The sequence below is a fragment of the Myxine glutinosa genome, chromosome 1 (assembly GCF_964187855.1).
Source record: "Myxine glutinosa chromosome 1, kmMyxGlut1.1, whole genome shotgun sequence".
NCBI lineage: Eukaryota > Metazoa > Chordata > Myxini > Myxiniformes > Myxinidae > Myxine > Myxine glutinosa.
In genome coordinates, this window is record NC_136261.1 from 132,509,641 (window position 1) to 132,525,495 (window position 15,855).

The 15,855-nt window shown below is 43.9% G+C and overlaps 1 protein-coding gene across 3 annotated transcripts in view; it reads right to left on the bottom strand.

Annotated features, from left to right (window-relative positions):
• KDM4A (lysine demethylase 4A) overlaps positions 1-15,855 on the bottom strand; it is a 209,963-nt gene that overhangs the window by 101,649 nt on the left and 92,459 nt on the right. For all 3 annotated transcript variants that reach the window (XM_068118523.2, XM_068118529.2, XM_068118535.2), the window contains exon 5: positions 12,487-12,680. In XM_068118523.2, the coding sequence (XP_067974624.1) occupies positions 12,487-12,680 (194 nt within the window). The remainder of the gene's footprint in view (positions 1-12,486; positions 12,681-15,855) is intronic.

The following is a 15,855-nucleotide window of genomic DNA, read 5'->3' on the forward strand; positions in this document are numbered from 1 at the left end:
GAGGGTGTAAGACCAGAAAAAAAGTGGAGAACAGAGCATAGAAAGGGCATAGTGCAAGACAAGAAATGAGTTGTCAAAAGCCAGATGTGGTGAAAAGTCTACTTGATGCGAGTGCTTGGCTTAATACACATCCCTGGTTCAGGAGGGCCGTCCCCTTGGTGAGGGGGCGGGATGCATATGTAATCTGCTGCGAGGATGACGGGAGACACACTAAGTCATGATTCTATGAGAGAGTTAGGTGAGCTTCCGCGGTTTAATGGTAGTTGCTTCGGTCGCTTCATTCAAATGTATTGCCATGTATTCTTTGTATCTTTGTAGACTAATGGAATGCTGATGATGTTTTTATTTGTAGATGCATCAAGTTTTAATTGACCTCAAGAGGTCTTTGTTGCTCTATTCATTTTCACATCACCAGACAACCGACTTTTTTGCGATGTGAAAGTGATAGGCCCTGAGATCCAGCTATAGGGGAGAGGCAGGTTAGTTGATACAGTAGGTTAGTTGATACAACCTTCCTCCTAGCCCTCAGAAATGAAACTTGTGTAAATGCTGCCCTCTGTTGTTAGCTAGTTGCATTACATATCATTGAGAAGTAGGTAAAGAAGTTACAGACAAAGAAAGGGTGTGATTCTCCAAAAAACCTGATTTGTGTCCTCCTGAGTAAAAACGCCAACAAAAGGTAAGATCATTTATTGTGATAATACTACATAGATTTCACAGGAGTTCTCATTGGTCGATTATACCTTGTGAAAGTGGCTTTCAGCCTACACTGCTTTGATTGCCAGGATAATACACATAAGCATGTGGGCAACATGTGTTGCAAAAAACCCATGGATGGGTTACATGATACAGTCTGAGTTGATACGCATATCAACTAACCCGACCGACCTGTATCAACCAACCCATTCATTTTTTTTTTTTACAAGACAATGCTGGAGCCATTTGTAACTGGGATTCATACATCATAATATATGTAGGCCTATATAGCCTACACTGTACATCTTTAGAATATAAGAGTTGTGTCCATCTGAGTTGTGAATCTTGTTCCTTTCCTGATATTTGATGCTTGCCGATTCATTTGTTTGACAGATCTTCTTTTTTTTTCTCTAACTTAACCTTTAGACCTATTGTTAGATATACTTTACATTACCTATGCATACATAGCAGCTATGTATCATCTAACTCATTCACCATGTAAATCTATGTATCATCTAACCTACCAAGGTGTATCAACTAACCCACTTGGTCAGGTCAGATGATATGTTTGACAAACAGTTTTTTTGTGAGCCACCATAGCAAGTTTGATAATGCAGTGGATCTGGCATGCTTCACAGATATGTACAAGACCCTGATATTTATTTTGGACAATTTATGAATCCTGTCGAGCTAACAGTCTTCATTATAGGCCAACATAACTGAAAAGTGTATCAACTAACCTGCCTCTCCCCTATCGCTGAAAAGTTTAATGATTTTGAAGGCTTTGGTTTCAACGACATCAAGCCGAGCAAAGCATGAGGAAGGGGTGCCAGTCCAGAGCCGAGAACATGACTTTATCATGCTGTGGATGAAGGCCATGGAGATGGATAATAATTCAGGTGTGCCAAAGACAGACTTTACACATTGGAGAATGCCCAGTCTGCAACTGGCTTTGGAGGCCAACCTAGAAGGGTGGGTTGCCAAAAAAAAATCATGGCTGATATTGAGACCCAGAAGTTTAAATTAATGAACCTCATGAGTATTGTTAGGAATATAGATGAGAGAGAGATAGATAGAGATAGAGATAGAGATATAGAGATAGAGAGAGAGAGAGAGATAGAGATAGAGATAGAGATAGAGATAGAGACAGAGACAGAGACAGAGACAGATAGAGATAGAGAGAGAGAGAGAGAGAGAGAGAGAGAGAGAGAGAGAGAGAGAGAGAGAGAGAGATAGAGATAGAGACAGAGACAGAGACAGATAGAGATAGAGAGAGAGAGAGAGAGAGAGAGAGAGAGAGAGAGATAGAGACAGAGACAGATAGAGATAGAGAGAGAGAGAGAGAGAGAGAGAGAGAGAGAGAGAGAGAGAGAGATAGAGATAGAGATAGGAGACAGAGACAGAGAGAGACAGAGACAGAGATAGAGACAGAGATAGAGATAGAGATAGAGATAGAGATAGAGATAGAGATAAAGATAGAGATAGATAGAGAGAGAGAAATTTGTTAGGACTGAAAGGCATTTTCCAAGTGTTTGATGAGATTTAGATTATATCAATGTCTGCAGAAAGGGAAGAGGCTGCTGCCTGCCTATCTGATGGATGGGGGGGGGGGGGGGGGGTATGGCAGAGGGTGTAGTCATCAACAAAGATACAAGGAGTTTGAGAGCCAAAGAGATCATTGATGAAGATTAGAATATGACTGGGCCAAAACACTACCTTGGTCACTTTTGCCTTAACTAGGAGACAAAATGAAGATCCTGGTGAGAGCCGCACATTGGTTTCAAGAGGAAAGGAGGTCAGTAAGTGATGAGTGGAGTTGGCCTTGGATGCCACAGGTAGACAGGTGGGAAAGCAACACGAAGTGCCAGACTGTATCAAAAACTCGAGATATGTCTCAATAGACAGCCCAGATCTCATGTCTGACATTGAGGGCTTCCATCCAATGGTAGAAGAGCAAAAGCAGCATATCAAGAGTAGAGTGGAAATATGAAACTGAATTGATGGTCAGAGAAGGAAGGATTTGATTCAACTACCATGATGGATTGCATGACCTTGCTGATGATTGCAAGTAAGCTGATAGGTCTGTAGTTAAGAGGATCAGTTTTTGCACCTTTTTATGTAATGCGGTGAAGTTTTCTGATTTCCAAGCAGATGAAAGATGACCCAGATAAATTATAGAGTGAACAGAGCAAAAGAAGATGTGCAAAAGGAGCAGAGCAAGTTTCTATGATAAGTGCAATGACACTGTCCAGGCCAGTTATAGAATAGTCAAGGGGTGTCAGAACTTAACCTTCACAGGTGAAAAGGATAGAGTCCAGGAGCAGTTGAGAAAGACTGGCTTGAGTGGGTACAGGGGACAAGAGGTTGGGGACAAGATTTGGAAGCAAACACAAATGGGACATTCAGCCATTATCATGAGCAATCGGTTGTGGTGCCATTTGGAGTGAGGAATGGGATGGAGGGGGAGGATACTCCAGAGACAGACTTGCCAACAAGGCACCACAAGGATTTTGAGGTAGGAGACAAGTTTGAAAGTTCAGTCTTGAGGTTGGCCAGATGTTATATTCTGGCTCTCCGGAGAGTGCACACGCATACTTGTTGTGGGCTTTGTGGAGTAATCCGAGATTGCCTTCGGTCGGATTTTCCTTCCAGAAAGAGAAGGTAAGTAGTGCAGCGGCATAGCAAAAATTTAAGAAGAATTGTGCATTTTGTGATGGAAGCACCAAATTTGGCACAATGATAGAATGTTATATTTAGAACATTTTCAGATATGGAACCACTTTGAAATTCACCCAAGGTCGCCGCCATATTGGATTTCAAAATGGCGGCTTTAAAAATCTGTAACCCTTAGGGGGGGTGGCGGAAACAAATCCTACAGGCACAATTATTGCCCCATTCACCCTATATCTTTTCTAACATCAGTAGACACATTACAGCGGCGATTCTGAGCTCAAGGGAACATCTAGGGGTCTGGGGAGTGAAAAATTTGAAAATTTCGGCCAAAAATACCCCTAAAAGAGGTCATTTGGTGTCAAATTTCAGGGGGGGTCGTGTATTGTCCTGTAGATAAAACATGCTGGTCCGTTGATTAACCCCTAATTAAATGACTTTTTTGTTTGTTTGCTCCATCCAGGTTTCAATCATGTCGAAGCAGTTCAAGTTCGTTCATGTTACCAAGCATGTAACTTCAACGCCAAAGACGCCACTGGACTGGGAACTCTGTGTTCTGTGTCAAGTTGATATAGGAGAGTCCCTACAGTGTCCTGCTGTCACGAAAAGAACTGATGCAGGTGCTGGATACAAGACACTTGAAGACAATCTATCAGCATTCAATAAACTAGACAAGCTGCCACAAGACGTGGACTTGCAATGACTGGATGAAGGCCAAGGGATAGCTGCCACTCTAGCTGCCCACCAAGCCAAGTGGCACAAGTCATGCAGGGTGAAATATAACACTACCAAGCTACAGCGGGTACAGAAGAGAAGTCATTCAGAGGGAAGCCCTATCCCCAGTACAATCACAGATAAGTACAAGCTTACTAGGTCTCAGGCAGCTTGTGTTGATAGCATATGCGACAATTTGTGCTTCTTCTGCCAGCAAGAGCTTGGTTTGGAGTTTCATCAAGCAGCGACATTGGAACTAGATAAACACGTTCGCAAGGCTGCAGAGTTTCTTCAGGATACCACTTTGTTAGCCCAACTGAGTGCTGGGGACATGGTCGCAAGAGAGGCCAAGTACCATAAGAAATGTTTGACATCCCTATACAACCGCGTGAGGGCAGCAAAAAAGCTTGCTGAGCAAAGCCAGAGCACGGTAGATGTCATTTCAGCAATAGTCCTTGCTGAACTGGTAACGTACATAGAGGAAACTGCTAAAGAAGAAGACACTGCTCCTGTATTCAAAATGGCAGACCTCACCAAGCTCTACACAATGAGAATGGAACAGTTCGGAGTTGTGCTGGAAACACGAGTCCATACAACCAGACTCAAGGAGCGTATCCTGGCACACTTCCCTGATCTGCAGGAGCACAGGCAGGGAAGAGATGTCCTGCTGGTGTTTCAGGAAGACATTGGCAGTGCATTAGCCAAGGCATGTCAACATGATATTGACAGTGATGTTGTGCACCTGGCACGAGCTGCAGGGATTATAAGGAAGGATATGTTCCAGTCATCTCAGCCTTTCAATGGGTCCTTCTCAAACAAATGTCAAGAAGAGTCTGTGCCACAACTGCTGCTGACAATGGTCTCCATGATTTTAGAGGGCGCAGGCATCAAAGATCAGGCATGTCAGTCATCGGCATCGGCGTCTGTGACAATAGCTCAACTTCTCAAATACAACAGTGTGAAGCATGAGAGGAGAGGTGCAGGCACAGACGTACGACACAGCATTAGTCAAGAGACTCCTTTGCCAATATATCTTGGCTTGATGCTTCATGCCCATACGAGAAAGAGGGAACTGGTTGACACATTATCTGGACTAGGGATCAGCATTGCCTATGATAGAGTGCTACGGATCTCTGCAGAGCTGGGGAATGGGGTCTGTCAGCGCTTTCGGGCGGAGAAGGTGGTCTGTCCCCCAAAGCTCCGCGGTGGAGTGTTCACCACATCAGCTGTGGATAATATAGACCACAATCCCAGTTCCACGACAGCACACGACTCCTTCCACGGAACTGGTATTTCATTGATACAACATCCAGACTATGACAATCAAGGCACAGACCGAGGTATTGTCATCATCGGGGGTGTCTCAAATGTCAAGACTGTGGAGGACCTTCCACGGTATTACACAGATGTACAACCAGTTAGTTCACTTGCCAAAAGCCACCCTGTACCAGCTGGAACCCAGGCGTCGCTGCAGAGGAATCCTGCACAAGCTGAACTGGATAAAGAGAAGAGGTGGCTCCAGACTGTGAAGGATGCATGTGACAGTGGTGACACACAGAATCCAGGAAACATTTCTTGGGCTGCACATCACGCAGAGAACCAATCGGCCAAGGATACTAGTATCACAGTCACACCCACTGCCTTGCTTCCCCTCTTCCATGACCAAGCCCACTCAGTGGCAATGATCCGCCATGCCATGGATGTCGTGAAAGCAGCGATCAATGAGCTAAACCCTGGACAGATACCCGTCGTCACACTGGACCAACCACTTTATGCGATCGCCAAGCAGGTGCAATGGAACTGGCCAGACACACATGGTGAAGATCTCTTTGTGGTCATGCTGGGTGGTCTACACACAGAGATGGCAGCTTTGAAGACAGCAGGAGACTGGCTGCAAGACAGCGGTTGGACACAGGTATTGGTTCAGGCAGAGATAGCAACAGCTGGCACAGCAGACTCCTTCTTGCGTGCAGCTCACGTCAGCCGTACAAGACGCGCCCACCAAGTAACTGTTGCTGCCCTACACATACTGCAGCATCGTGCATATGACATATACAACGAAAGAGCAACTGCAAGAGATGAGGAACCATTGGAGTTCGAGGCATGGTGTGACCAGAGAGCAGCGGCATGTCCACAGTTTCAGTACTGGGCCACTGTACTTAACCTGGAGCTCTGTATACTCCTCTACATACGTTCACTGAGAGAGTCCAACTTCACGCTGTACATGGACACCCTACCAGAGCTAGCTGCATGGTTTGCTGCATTGGGCCATATCCACTATGCTCGCTGGTTACCAGTCCACATCAGGGACATGGTTGGCATTGCAGAGAAACACCCAGATGTTGCTGCCAAGTTCCATGCGGGGCACTTCACATCCAAGAAGACTAGGATGCTTTCTCCGCCATCTCCCTAGACCAGGCTCATGAACAAAACAATGCCACGGTCAAAGGCGATGGCGGGGCAGTGGGCCTAACTGAAAATCCAAGTGCCCTTCGACGGTGGATGGTGGCTGGCCCCGAAATTGCTCGGGTCATCACAGAATTTGAGACCTCACAGCAACTGCGCCAAAGGGGAGAGCACACCCACCACCATGAGCAAACCGACAGTGTGCAGAAGAAGTTCGTCCAAGATGTCCGTGCACTGACAACAGTCATCGAAGAGATGGGCAGCCCCTTTGAAGAAGAAAGCACAGATTTGCTGGTCCTGGGCACACTGGAGATCTTGGGCCCAGCTGTTGTAGATACTGTGCGTACAGCTTTACAGATTGGGAGAGATCAGTTCCATTCATTTGAGAAGGAACGTCTGGCAGACAGATCCAAGCCACTCAATGATGTCATCAAACGCAACAAACTCCCGTTGTTTTCATCCATCAAGGTCAAAGCTGCCCAGAAGAGCAAACAACAAGTAGCCTCTGCAAAGAGTGATTCAGAGCTCTTCTCCAGACTATACATCGCATGCCAAACCAGAGATGGGGGTCTCGAGCAGTTCTTCAAACATGAGAACAGCGCACATCCGCCAGCACTCTCGCAAAATGGACAGCTCCGCTTTGGTTCCAAAGCTGACTTGTTGCAGCCCTTAGAACAGCTTGTCGAAACAAAGTCGGACCCACCACAAGTATCTTCTGTGATCCTCGATGGAGCTGTAATAGTTCAAATGCTGAGCCCAGGCCAGACCTAAACATTTCTTGACTATGCCACAAAAGTATTCGTTCCATACATTATGTCACAGCTTCAACATCGATCTCGTCTCGATCTAGTGTGGGACCGCTATGCAAAGTCAGGCAGCCTGAAGGCAACTGCAAGGACCAACAGAGGCAAGGGAATACGCAGACGTGTCACTGGCTCTGCCCTCCTACCAGGCAACTGGCACAGTTTCCTCCGTGTCGACGAGAACAAGGAGGAACTCTTCAGCTTTCTGTCTAAGCAGGTCACGGAGTCCATCGATGTGCCAGACAAACAGCTGATTGCTACTGACGGTGAACAGGTAATGTGCATGATGTATGTTAGTGTGTGTTAGTGAAAGTGTGTGTATGTGTCTGGGTGGTGAGAGTGGGTGCGTGCCTGCTTGTGTGTTTGAGAGTGTGTGTACAATCTTCTGTGGTTTCAGTACATATTATACAATGTATTATTGATTTATGCTGTTGTAGAGTAAATTCTTACCCACATATGTGTATTCTTTTCATATAATTTAATTTTGATTATATAATCCCGATTTGTATTATCTATTCGGAAGAATATTTTGTATTGTATATATAATCTTTACCTGTCCACGGTACACTCCCTCAAATTGTTAAGAAAGGCCTATTGGCCATAGTGTTCTTGAATTGCTTTTTTCTTTCCTGGCATCTTGGGGGAGTGTACACGAACAGGCTACTGTTATATGTGCAATGTCATATTGTATGATTTCATGTGTTTGATGCCAAGTAAATAACAATAATAATAATAATAATAATAATAATAATTGCCCTGTATTTATGTACTTGAAATAATGTACTGAAATAAATTAATAAATGTTATGCAGATTCATGTCAGGTTTTATTCGTGACCACCTACACCAAAGGAATTCACATTTAATTTACATCACGGTATTGTTCATGCTTACACCAACAGGTCATTGCTGTACCACCATGTGCAGACACAGCCGCTTTGGCCCCGTGCAATCACGAGGAAGCAGACACGCGCATGATGCTCCACGCAGCAGCTGCTATGAAATCTGGACACCGCAGAGTACTCATCCGCACCGTGGACACAGATGTGGTGGTTCTCGCTGTGTGGATGGCCCAGGAGCTTAATGAGGTAGTGGACGAACTCTGGTTAGCGTTTGGAACCGGAAAGAACTTCTGCTACATAGCAGCACACGAGCTGTCTGCTACCCTGGGACCAGACAAAGCCAAGGCACTGCCAATCTTCCATGCAATCACAGGGTGTGATACTGTCTCGAGCTTTGCAGGTCGTGGCAAGAAAACAGCATGGGCAGTATGGGAAACTTTTCCAGAAGTGACCAATGCATTCCTGGACCTGGCATCTGCACCAAGTGAGATCTCTGAGGATACACTGGCAACCCTGGAGAGATACGTAGTGCTTCTGTACGACCGCACATGCACATGTTCTGAGGTGAATCTGGCAAGAAAGAAACTCTTTGCAAAGAAATCTCGATCCATTGAAGCAATACCTCCAACACAGGCCGCCCTAGTACAACACGTGAAGAGAGCAACTTACCAGGGTGGACATTGTTGGGGACAGTCTCTTGTCCCACACTGCTATCTCCCATCACCATGCGACTGGGGGTGGGTGGACAATGACGGACAGTTCGATCCTCTGTGGACAACACTACCAGAAGCTGCCAAATCCTGCTATGAACTCATCTGTTGTGGGTGCGAAAAAGGTTGCAGTGGGAGATGCAAGTGCAAGAAAGCGGCTCTGAAATGCACAGCACTGTGTGCCTGTGATGGTGACTGCTCACATTGAGTTGGAACTGTGACACTTGGCATGACTTGATGCAATACGCTCGCTAGTTCTCTTGCTGAACGTGTGTATACAATGTACGTAATATGGGATTATCAGTTGCTTATGTGCATTAAAACATATTTCAATACAACCATTCAATTCATTGACCTCAGAAATGTACATCTAGACACCAGAATCAAGTATCTAGCTGGCATAGAACCAGAGATATCGGTCAGCAGATTTTCGGAAGCCGCCATCTTGGAATCCAATATGGCGTCAGTAAATCAATTTCCGCCATCTTGAAATCCAATATGGCGTCAGTAAATCAACTTCTAAGTAGAACCATTCAATTCCTTGACCTCAAGTTTGTACATCCAGACACTAAAATCAAGGCTGTAGCTGGTATAGAACCAGAAATATTTGTAATTAAAGATTTTTAAGCCGCCATTTTGAAATCCAATATGGCGGCCACATTGGGGTGAATTCCAAAGTGGTTCCATATCTGAAAATGTTCTCCATATAATATTCTATCATTCTGCCAAATTTGGTGCTTCCATCACAAAATGCACAATTGGTTTGCTATGCCGCTGCACTAAAGGTGTTTCAATGCAACTGCGTCACCACATTATTCAGTGTACTATGGGCGGGAGGAAGGGTATGATAACTGAAGAGGAGATGGGATTAATGTCCCCCCTGTACATAAGAGAGATGATTTCTGTGTAAGAATTCCCAGGCCAAGTTAATATAAGGGGTGGCAGACATAGGAGACTAGTTTTAAAGTGAGATGGCAGCTTGCAGTCCCTGACAGTCAGCCTGAGTGTACTGTGAGACTCGCTGGTGCTGACAGGACTCTCTGAAAATAGCCAGAGAGATGTTGACTCTAATAAGCACATGAAGAGATGAACCAATTGGAGCAGAGGAGATATTAGCCATAAAGTTGTTAATTACAAAGTCCAGAAGGGAGGATTGGCCATGGGCATAAATCTGGGTCAGAAAGTTCACAGATCGAGTCAGGCCCATGGAGTCACAGACGTCATTTGCTATAGTGCCATGGCTGGAGAGAGAAGTACCCATACCCAGCCAATTAGACTGGTGACAATTGAAATGACTACATATGAGGAAGGGAGAGTTGGGATGAATGGTTAAAGGTTGGTTGAGAGAGGGGGAGGGAGTGGGAGAGGGGGAGGGAGAGGGAGAGGGAAAGGGAGAGGTAGAGGAAGAGGCAGAGGAAGAGGAAGTGGAAGGAGAGAGAGATACAGTGCCCTCCATAAGTATTGGAACAGTGAAGTCAAATTTATTAGTACTATATAATCAATAAATTTGGATTTGAGATCAAAAGATGAATATGAGGCAATAAGTACAGAATATCTATTTTACTAGCGTACAACAGTAGCACTTTTTATGAACTGTCCCCCAATTTTAGGTAAGCATAAGTATTCAAGCATAGTAACTTAAGCGTAAATTAAAAGTCATGTAATAGTTAGTATTTGGTTGCATATCCCTTGCATGCAATAACTACATTGAGCCTGTGACCCATTGACATCACCAAACTCTTGGTATCTTCCTTTGAGATGCTTTGACAAGCCTTTACTACAGCCATTTGCAGTTGTTGTTTGTTTTGGGGGGAAATGGAGGGGGGGGGGGGAGGGGGTGAAAGTGAAACGCATGCTCCATTGGATTTAAATCAGGAGATTGACTTGGCCAGTCTAAAACATTCCACTTTTTTCCCCTGATTAACTCCTTGGTTGCATTGGCAGTGTATTTTGGATCATTGTCTTGTTGTATGGTGAGGCACCGCATAATGAGTTTGGAGGCATTTTCTTGGACACATAGTACAAGATGTGTACAAGAAAGGCTGCGCTTTTAGCGCAGGAGGGTGAGCAGCTTTTAGCCCAGGAGTGTGAACAGCTTCGACAAACTGTACACATTTTCTTGTACACTTGTACACATTCAAGGTGGTAGTATGCCTTGAATCATATGCAGTTCCTTCCTTTCTCCACACTTTCGCTTTTCCATCGCTTTGGTAAAGGTCAATCTTGGTCTCATCTGTCCATAAAACTTTGTACAAGAACTCTACTGGCTCACATCTGTACTTCTTGGCAAATTCTAATCTAGTCTATGTTTAGTGCTGATGAGAGGTTTGCATCTTGCAGTGTAGCCTTTGTAATTATCTTGTCAAAATATTAGGCGAACGGCAGATTGTGATTCTTTCACCCCTACACACTTGCTGAAGTCACTGACAGTTGTTTTACAGTTTTTCTTCACAGCTCTGATGATTTTTTTGTCATCAACTGCAGTTGTTTTCCTTAGGTGACCTGGCCGTTGTCTATTGCTACGTACACTTGTGGTTTCTCTTTTAAGATATTCCAAGTTGTTGTTGCCCAATTTTGTGTTGTGGTTATAATTGAATTATTCTGTTCTTTCAGCTTCCAAATTGCTTGCTTTACTTTCACAGACAGTTCTCTGGTCTTCATGTTGCTTTATGCCTACTTACTCCAAGGGTAGACTCCCAAGGCAAAAGCAAAGGCTAAACCCAAGACTAGACATTCATAGCTCTTTAATGTGTGAATAATCATTGCAACATGAAACACCTGAGCAACAAGAAATACCTGTCTGTCATTTGTTCCAATGCTTATGCTTATCTAAAATGCTACAGACACAGACTGAACATAAAAAGTGCTATTGCTCTACAATGGTAAAACATATATGCATATAAATACCAAGAAATAAAAGCTGATCTTCTGTACTCTTGCCTCATTCATCTTTTGATATAAAATCCAAATTGCTTGAGTATTTAGCAATACTACCAAATTTGACCACTGTTGCAATACTTATGAAGGGCACTGTAGATCAAGAGAGATAGATCAATAAATATTGAGAAATTATCAGGCTTTATTGTTTTTCAGGATTGAGAGATATCAGATTGGAGCAGAGGTCTTGGATGTTTGAGGTCAACAGTTTGGGGCAGAGGAGGAGGCGATGTTGACAGGGTGCAGGAATATGGAAATGGGTGTGGATGAACTTGGAGATGGGATGGAGCAAGGGGGAAGCTGAGAAGGAGGCCAGGGGAGAGTGGAGCTGAGACAGAAGATGGCAAATAAGGCAGGTAAAGCATTTTCAAAATGTTATTAAAAGCTTTAAATACAAGAGGCAAATTAATTCGAATAAAAGGATGCCAGTTCAATTGTCAGGTATTGAGAAAGGAAGACATAAGGAATGAACCCAGGATGGAAATAACAGGTACAAAGAGTTAATGATCCTTCGGAGTGAAAAAAATGCTGGGGGTGGTGGGGGGGGTGTGGGGAGAGATAGAGAGAATTCGCACGTGGATCTGGTCCTAAAACATTGCTTCAACGAACTGTAAGGAGGCAGTGCATGAGCCAACAGACCCAGAACCATACATTTTCCACATTTATGATATTAAATAAATAAAGCCAATATTAGTGATTGGAAGACTTACCAGGACTTTGGTTCCCCAAAGTGGAGATAGTTGATGCTATAGAGATCCATGTCCTCTGTGTGCCATGCAAATGTCGTCTTCCACATCCCAAAGTATAAATAGGGTGTGTTCACACCATCGATGGTAATGCCACTTTCCTGCTCCACAACATCCAAGACGGTGTTCAGGTGGGCAATATTCCATTCATTCACATGCTGCAAATAAATATGGAACAGGGGTCATTCAAAAAATATGGCATAATCTGTGCATCCATGTTCATAATAAACATGACATTGTAAAAGGCCAGTGAAAAGAGAATCTCGATTTCCTGTTTTCCCCCTTGACTAGCTATCAGCATCAACACTTATTTAGTGTGTATGAAGAAAGTCCTGACTGCTCCAAATTGTAGCACAGTAGAACCTCCTTTACCCGGACATACAAATAATGGAGGACCCATTATCCAAAAAGGCAAACTTTCACTTTTATTTCACATGTTGACTGAATATCTTAGGTTTATTCATTCCACTTTTTAACTCAACTGGACTGCCGTCCAGTTGAGTTCATCACATGCTGAACCCTCCGGCGTCCGTCGTGTCGTCGCCGTCTGTCGTCCGTTAACTTGCCCAGTCAGTTCAGTTGAGTTCTGCTTCCCTGGAAGCTCGTTTTTTTTCAGGCACAGTAAATGTTTTAATAAAAAACCTCTGTCAATGAACGAAACAGACAGAAACAGTACCGCAAATGCAAAAGTGAACCCTCACTACCGGATTTACCAAACTACCGAACCACAATTGGGGGAAAAAATTCCAGATTCCAGTCCATCCCATTCAGGTTTTCATATAGGTTCTCACACATATACATCATCTTTCCCAGTAGCTGCATATGGCGAGTCAGAATAGGCAGAGAATAAGAGGAGTCGGGGGAGAAGTGGGAATGTATGTCAAATTGGCATTGTGAAAGCCAGCAATTAGCTTCTTGACGGAAATCTTATCCTGCATGATTGACAGTTAACGGCGGCTCACACGGAAAGACGTGAACATCTGAGATCGCCAGAGGAGAAAAACTTTGAGGAGAACGGACGAGCATGCAGAGCATTTAACGCAAGAGTGTGAACAGCTTTTAGTGCAGGAGTGTGAACAGCTTTTAGCCCAGGAGTGTGAACAGCTTATAGCCCAGAAGTGTGAACAGCTTTTAGCCCAGGAGTGTGAACAGCTTTTAACACAGGAATGTGAAGAGCTGAAAATGCCCAAAATCGCCAGAGCAAAGAGCTTCTGAGAACACTGTCACAGAACAGAAGGTTTTCACGACGTAATGCCTGATTGAGCAAGAGCGGGTATGCCGGGAATCAGCTGCCGACATGCCGATCTATGTTTCCGAACTGCCGCATGGCTTTGACACATCCGAGGGCTGGGGTTTTGGGGGTGGTGGTTGAACACAACCTCCCGACAATGTTGTGCATTTCCCTATACTATATTTGTCGAATGAATGAAAGAGCTGGCCATAAGATAAGAATTGTTAAGGAATTTGCCGTTAGTTGGCTTTTTCAAGTCTGGTCAATTTCCTCCCTGAAGCTGGTCACATTATCAAAGATGACCAATTACTTAATGTCAACAAGCATTGACAAAGAGCATACTGAGCACCATGGACATAAACAATGGTGTGGTCCTCACTTAATCTCCTGCATGGAAGGTTTATGCAATTTACTATTGACAACATTAATATACAGTCGTGGCCAAAAATATTGGCACCCTTGCACATTTTTCAAATAATGCACCATTTCTTCCAGAAAATTGATGAAGTTAAAAAAATCTTTTGGTATCCACATATGTATTTATTTGGTTTTCAGTGGAACAAAACAAAAAAAGCAGAAAAAAAATCACAAAATTTTAGCTTCTTCCACAGAAATACTAAAATGGCCCGAAAAATATTATTGGCAACTTTTAGAAGTTGTTAGAAATAATTACATTTCAAGCAGGTGATTCTCCTTTACTTTAAAATTGAACGCACCAGTGATGAGTTGCAGGTGCCTACAATATAAAAAATCACTCATTCAACCAGTTTGAATGGAGAAAAGGAGTCCTTCTGCTGTTTTGTGTCACTGTGTGTACCGCAATGAGCATGGAGAAAAGAAAGAAAACCAGAGCATTGTCTGAGTAAATCAAACAAGATTTTAGGCAAGCATGGACAATCTCAAGGCTGCAAGTCCATCTCCAGAGACCTTGATGTTCCTGTGTCCATCGTACACAATGTTATCAGGAAGTATAAGGCCCATGGCACTGTAGCCAACCTCCCTGGACGTGGCCTCAAGAGAAAACCTTTTTTTTTGTATACAAGATTGAGGCTCGTGTAAGAGCAAACATTAATCACAAAACATACAATAAATGGAGCGGAAGACAAGATGGGGAGAGAGAGGGAAGCACACAAGCACAACAGCAGAGAACAGGGACATCCAACTTGATCGAAGATTGCAGCTAAGGATTGGTCGAATGGTGGAGAAAGCAACTCGATCAACTGCCAAACAGATTCAAGCTGACTTTCAGACACAAGATACGACAGTTTCAACTCGCCGCATCCGTCGCCAACTCAATGAAAGGGGGTTCTGTGGTCGGAGACCCGGGAGGACCCCACTGCTGAGAGAGACATAAGAAAGCCCGACTGGAGATTGCCAAAACACACCTGAACAAGCGAAAATCCTTCTGTGAGAATGTCCTGTGGACAGATGAGACCAAATTAGAGCGTTTTGGGAAAGCCCATCATCTCTATGTTTACAGAAAACAAAATGAAGCCTTCAAAGAAAAGAACACCTTCCCTACAGTCAAACATGGAGGAGGTTCAATTATGTTTTGGGGTTGCTGTGCTGCCTCTGGCACTGGGTGAATTGAATGTGTGCATGGCATCATGAAATCAGGAGATTAACAAGGCATTTTGGAGCGCAATGTTCAACCCAGTGTCAGAAAGCTGGGTCTCCGTTCAAGTCATGGGTCTTGCAGCAAGACAATGATCCCAAACACACTTCAAAAAGCACCTAGGAATGGTTCAAGACAAAACACTGCACTGTTCTGAAGTCGCCAGCAATGAGTCCAGATCTAAATCCCATTGAACACCTGTGGGGAGATCTGAAAACAGCATTTGGGAAGAGGCACCCTTCGAATCTGGGAGAACTGGAGCAGTTTGCACAAGAAGAGTGGGCCAAACTGCCAGTAGAGAGGTGCAGGAAGCTCATTAATGGCTATCGGAAGCACTTCACTGCAGTTATTTTGTCCAAAGGTCTACAACCACAACCAAATATTAAGTCTAGGGTGTCAATAATTTTGTCAGCCATTTATTTTTATTTTCTGATTTAAAAGGATATAAGTTCTGAATCAAAAACAAAGGTTCTGTGAAATATCATCA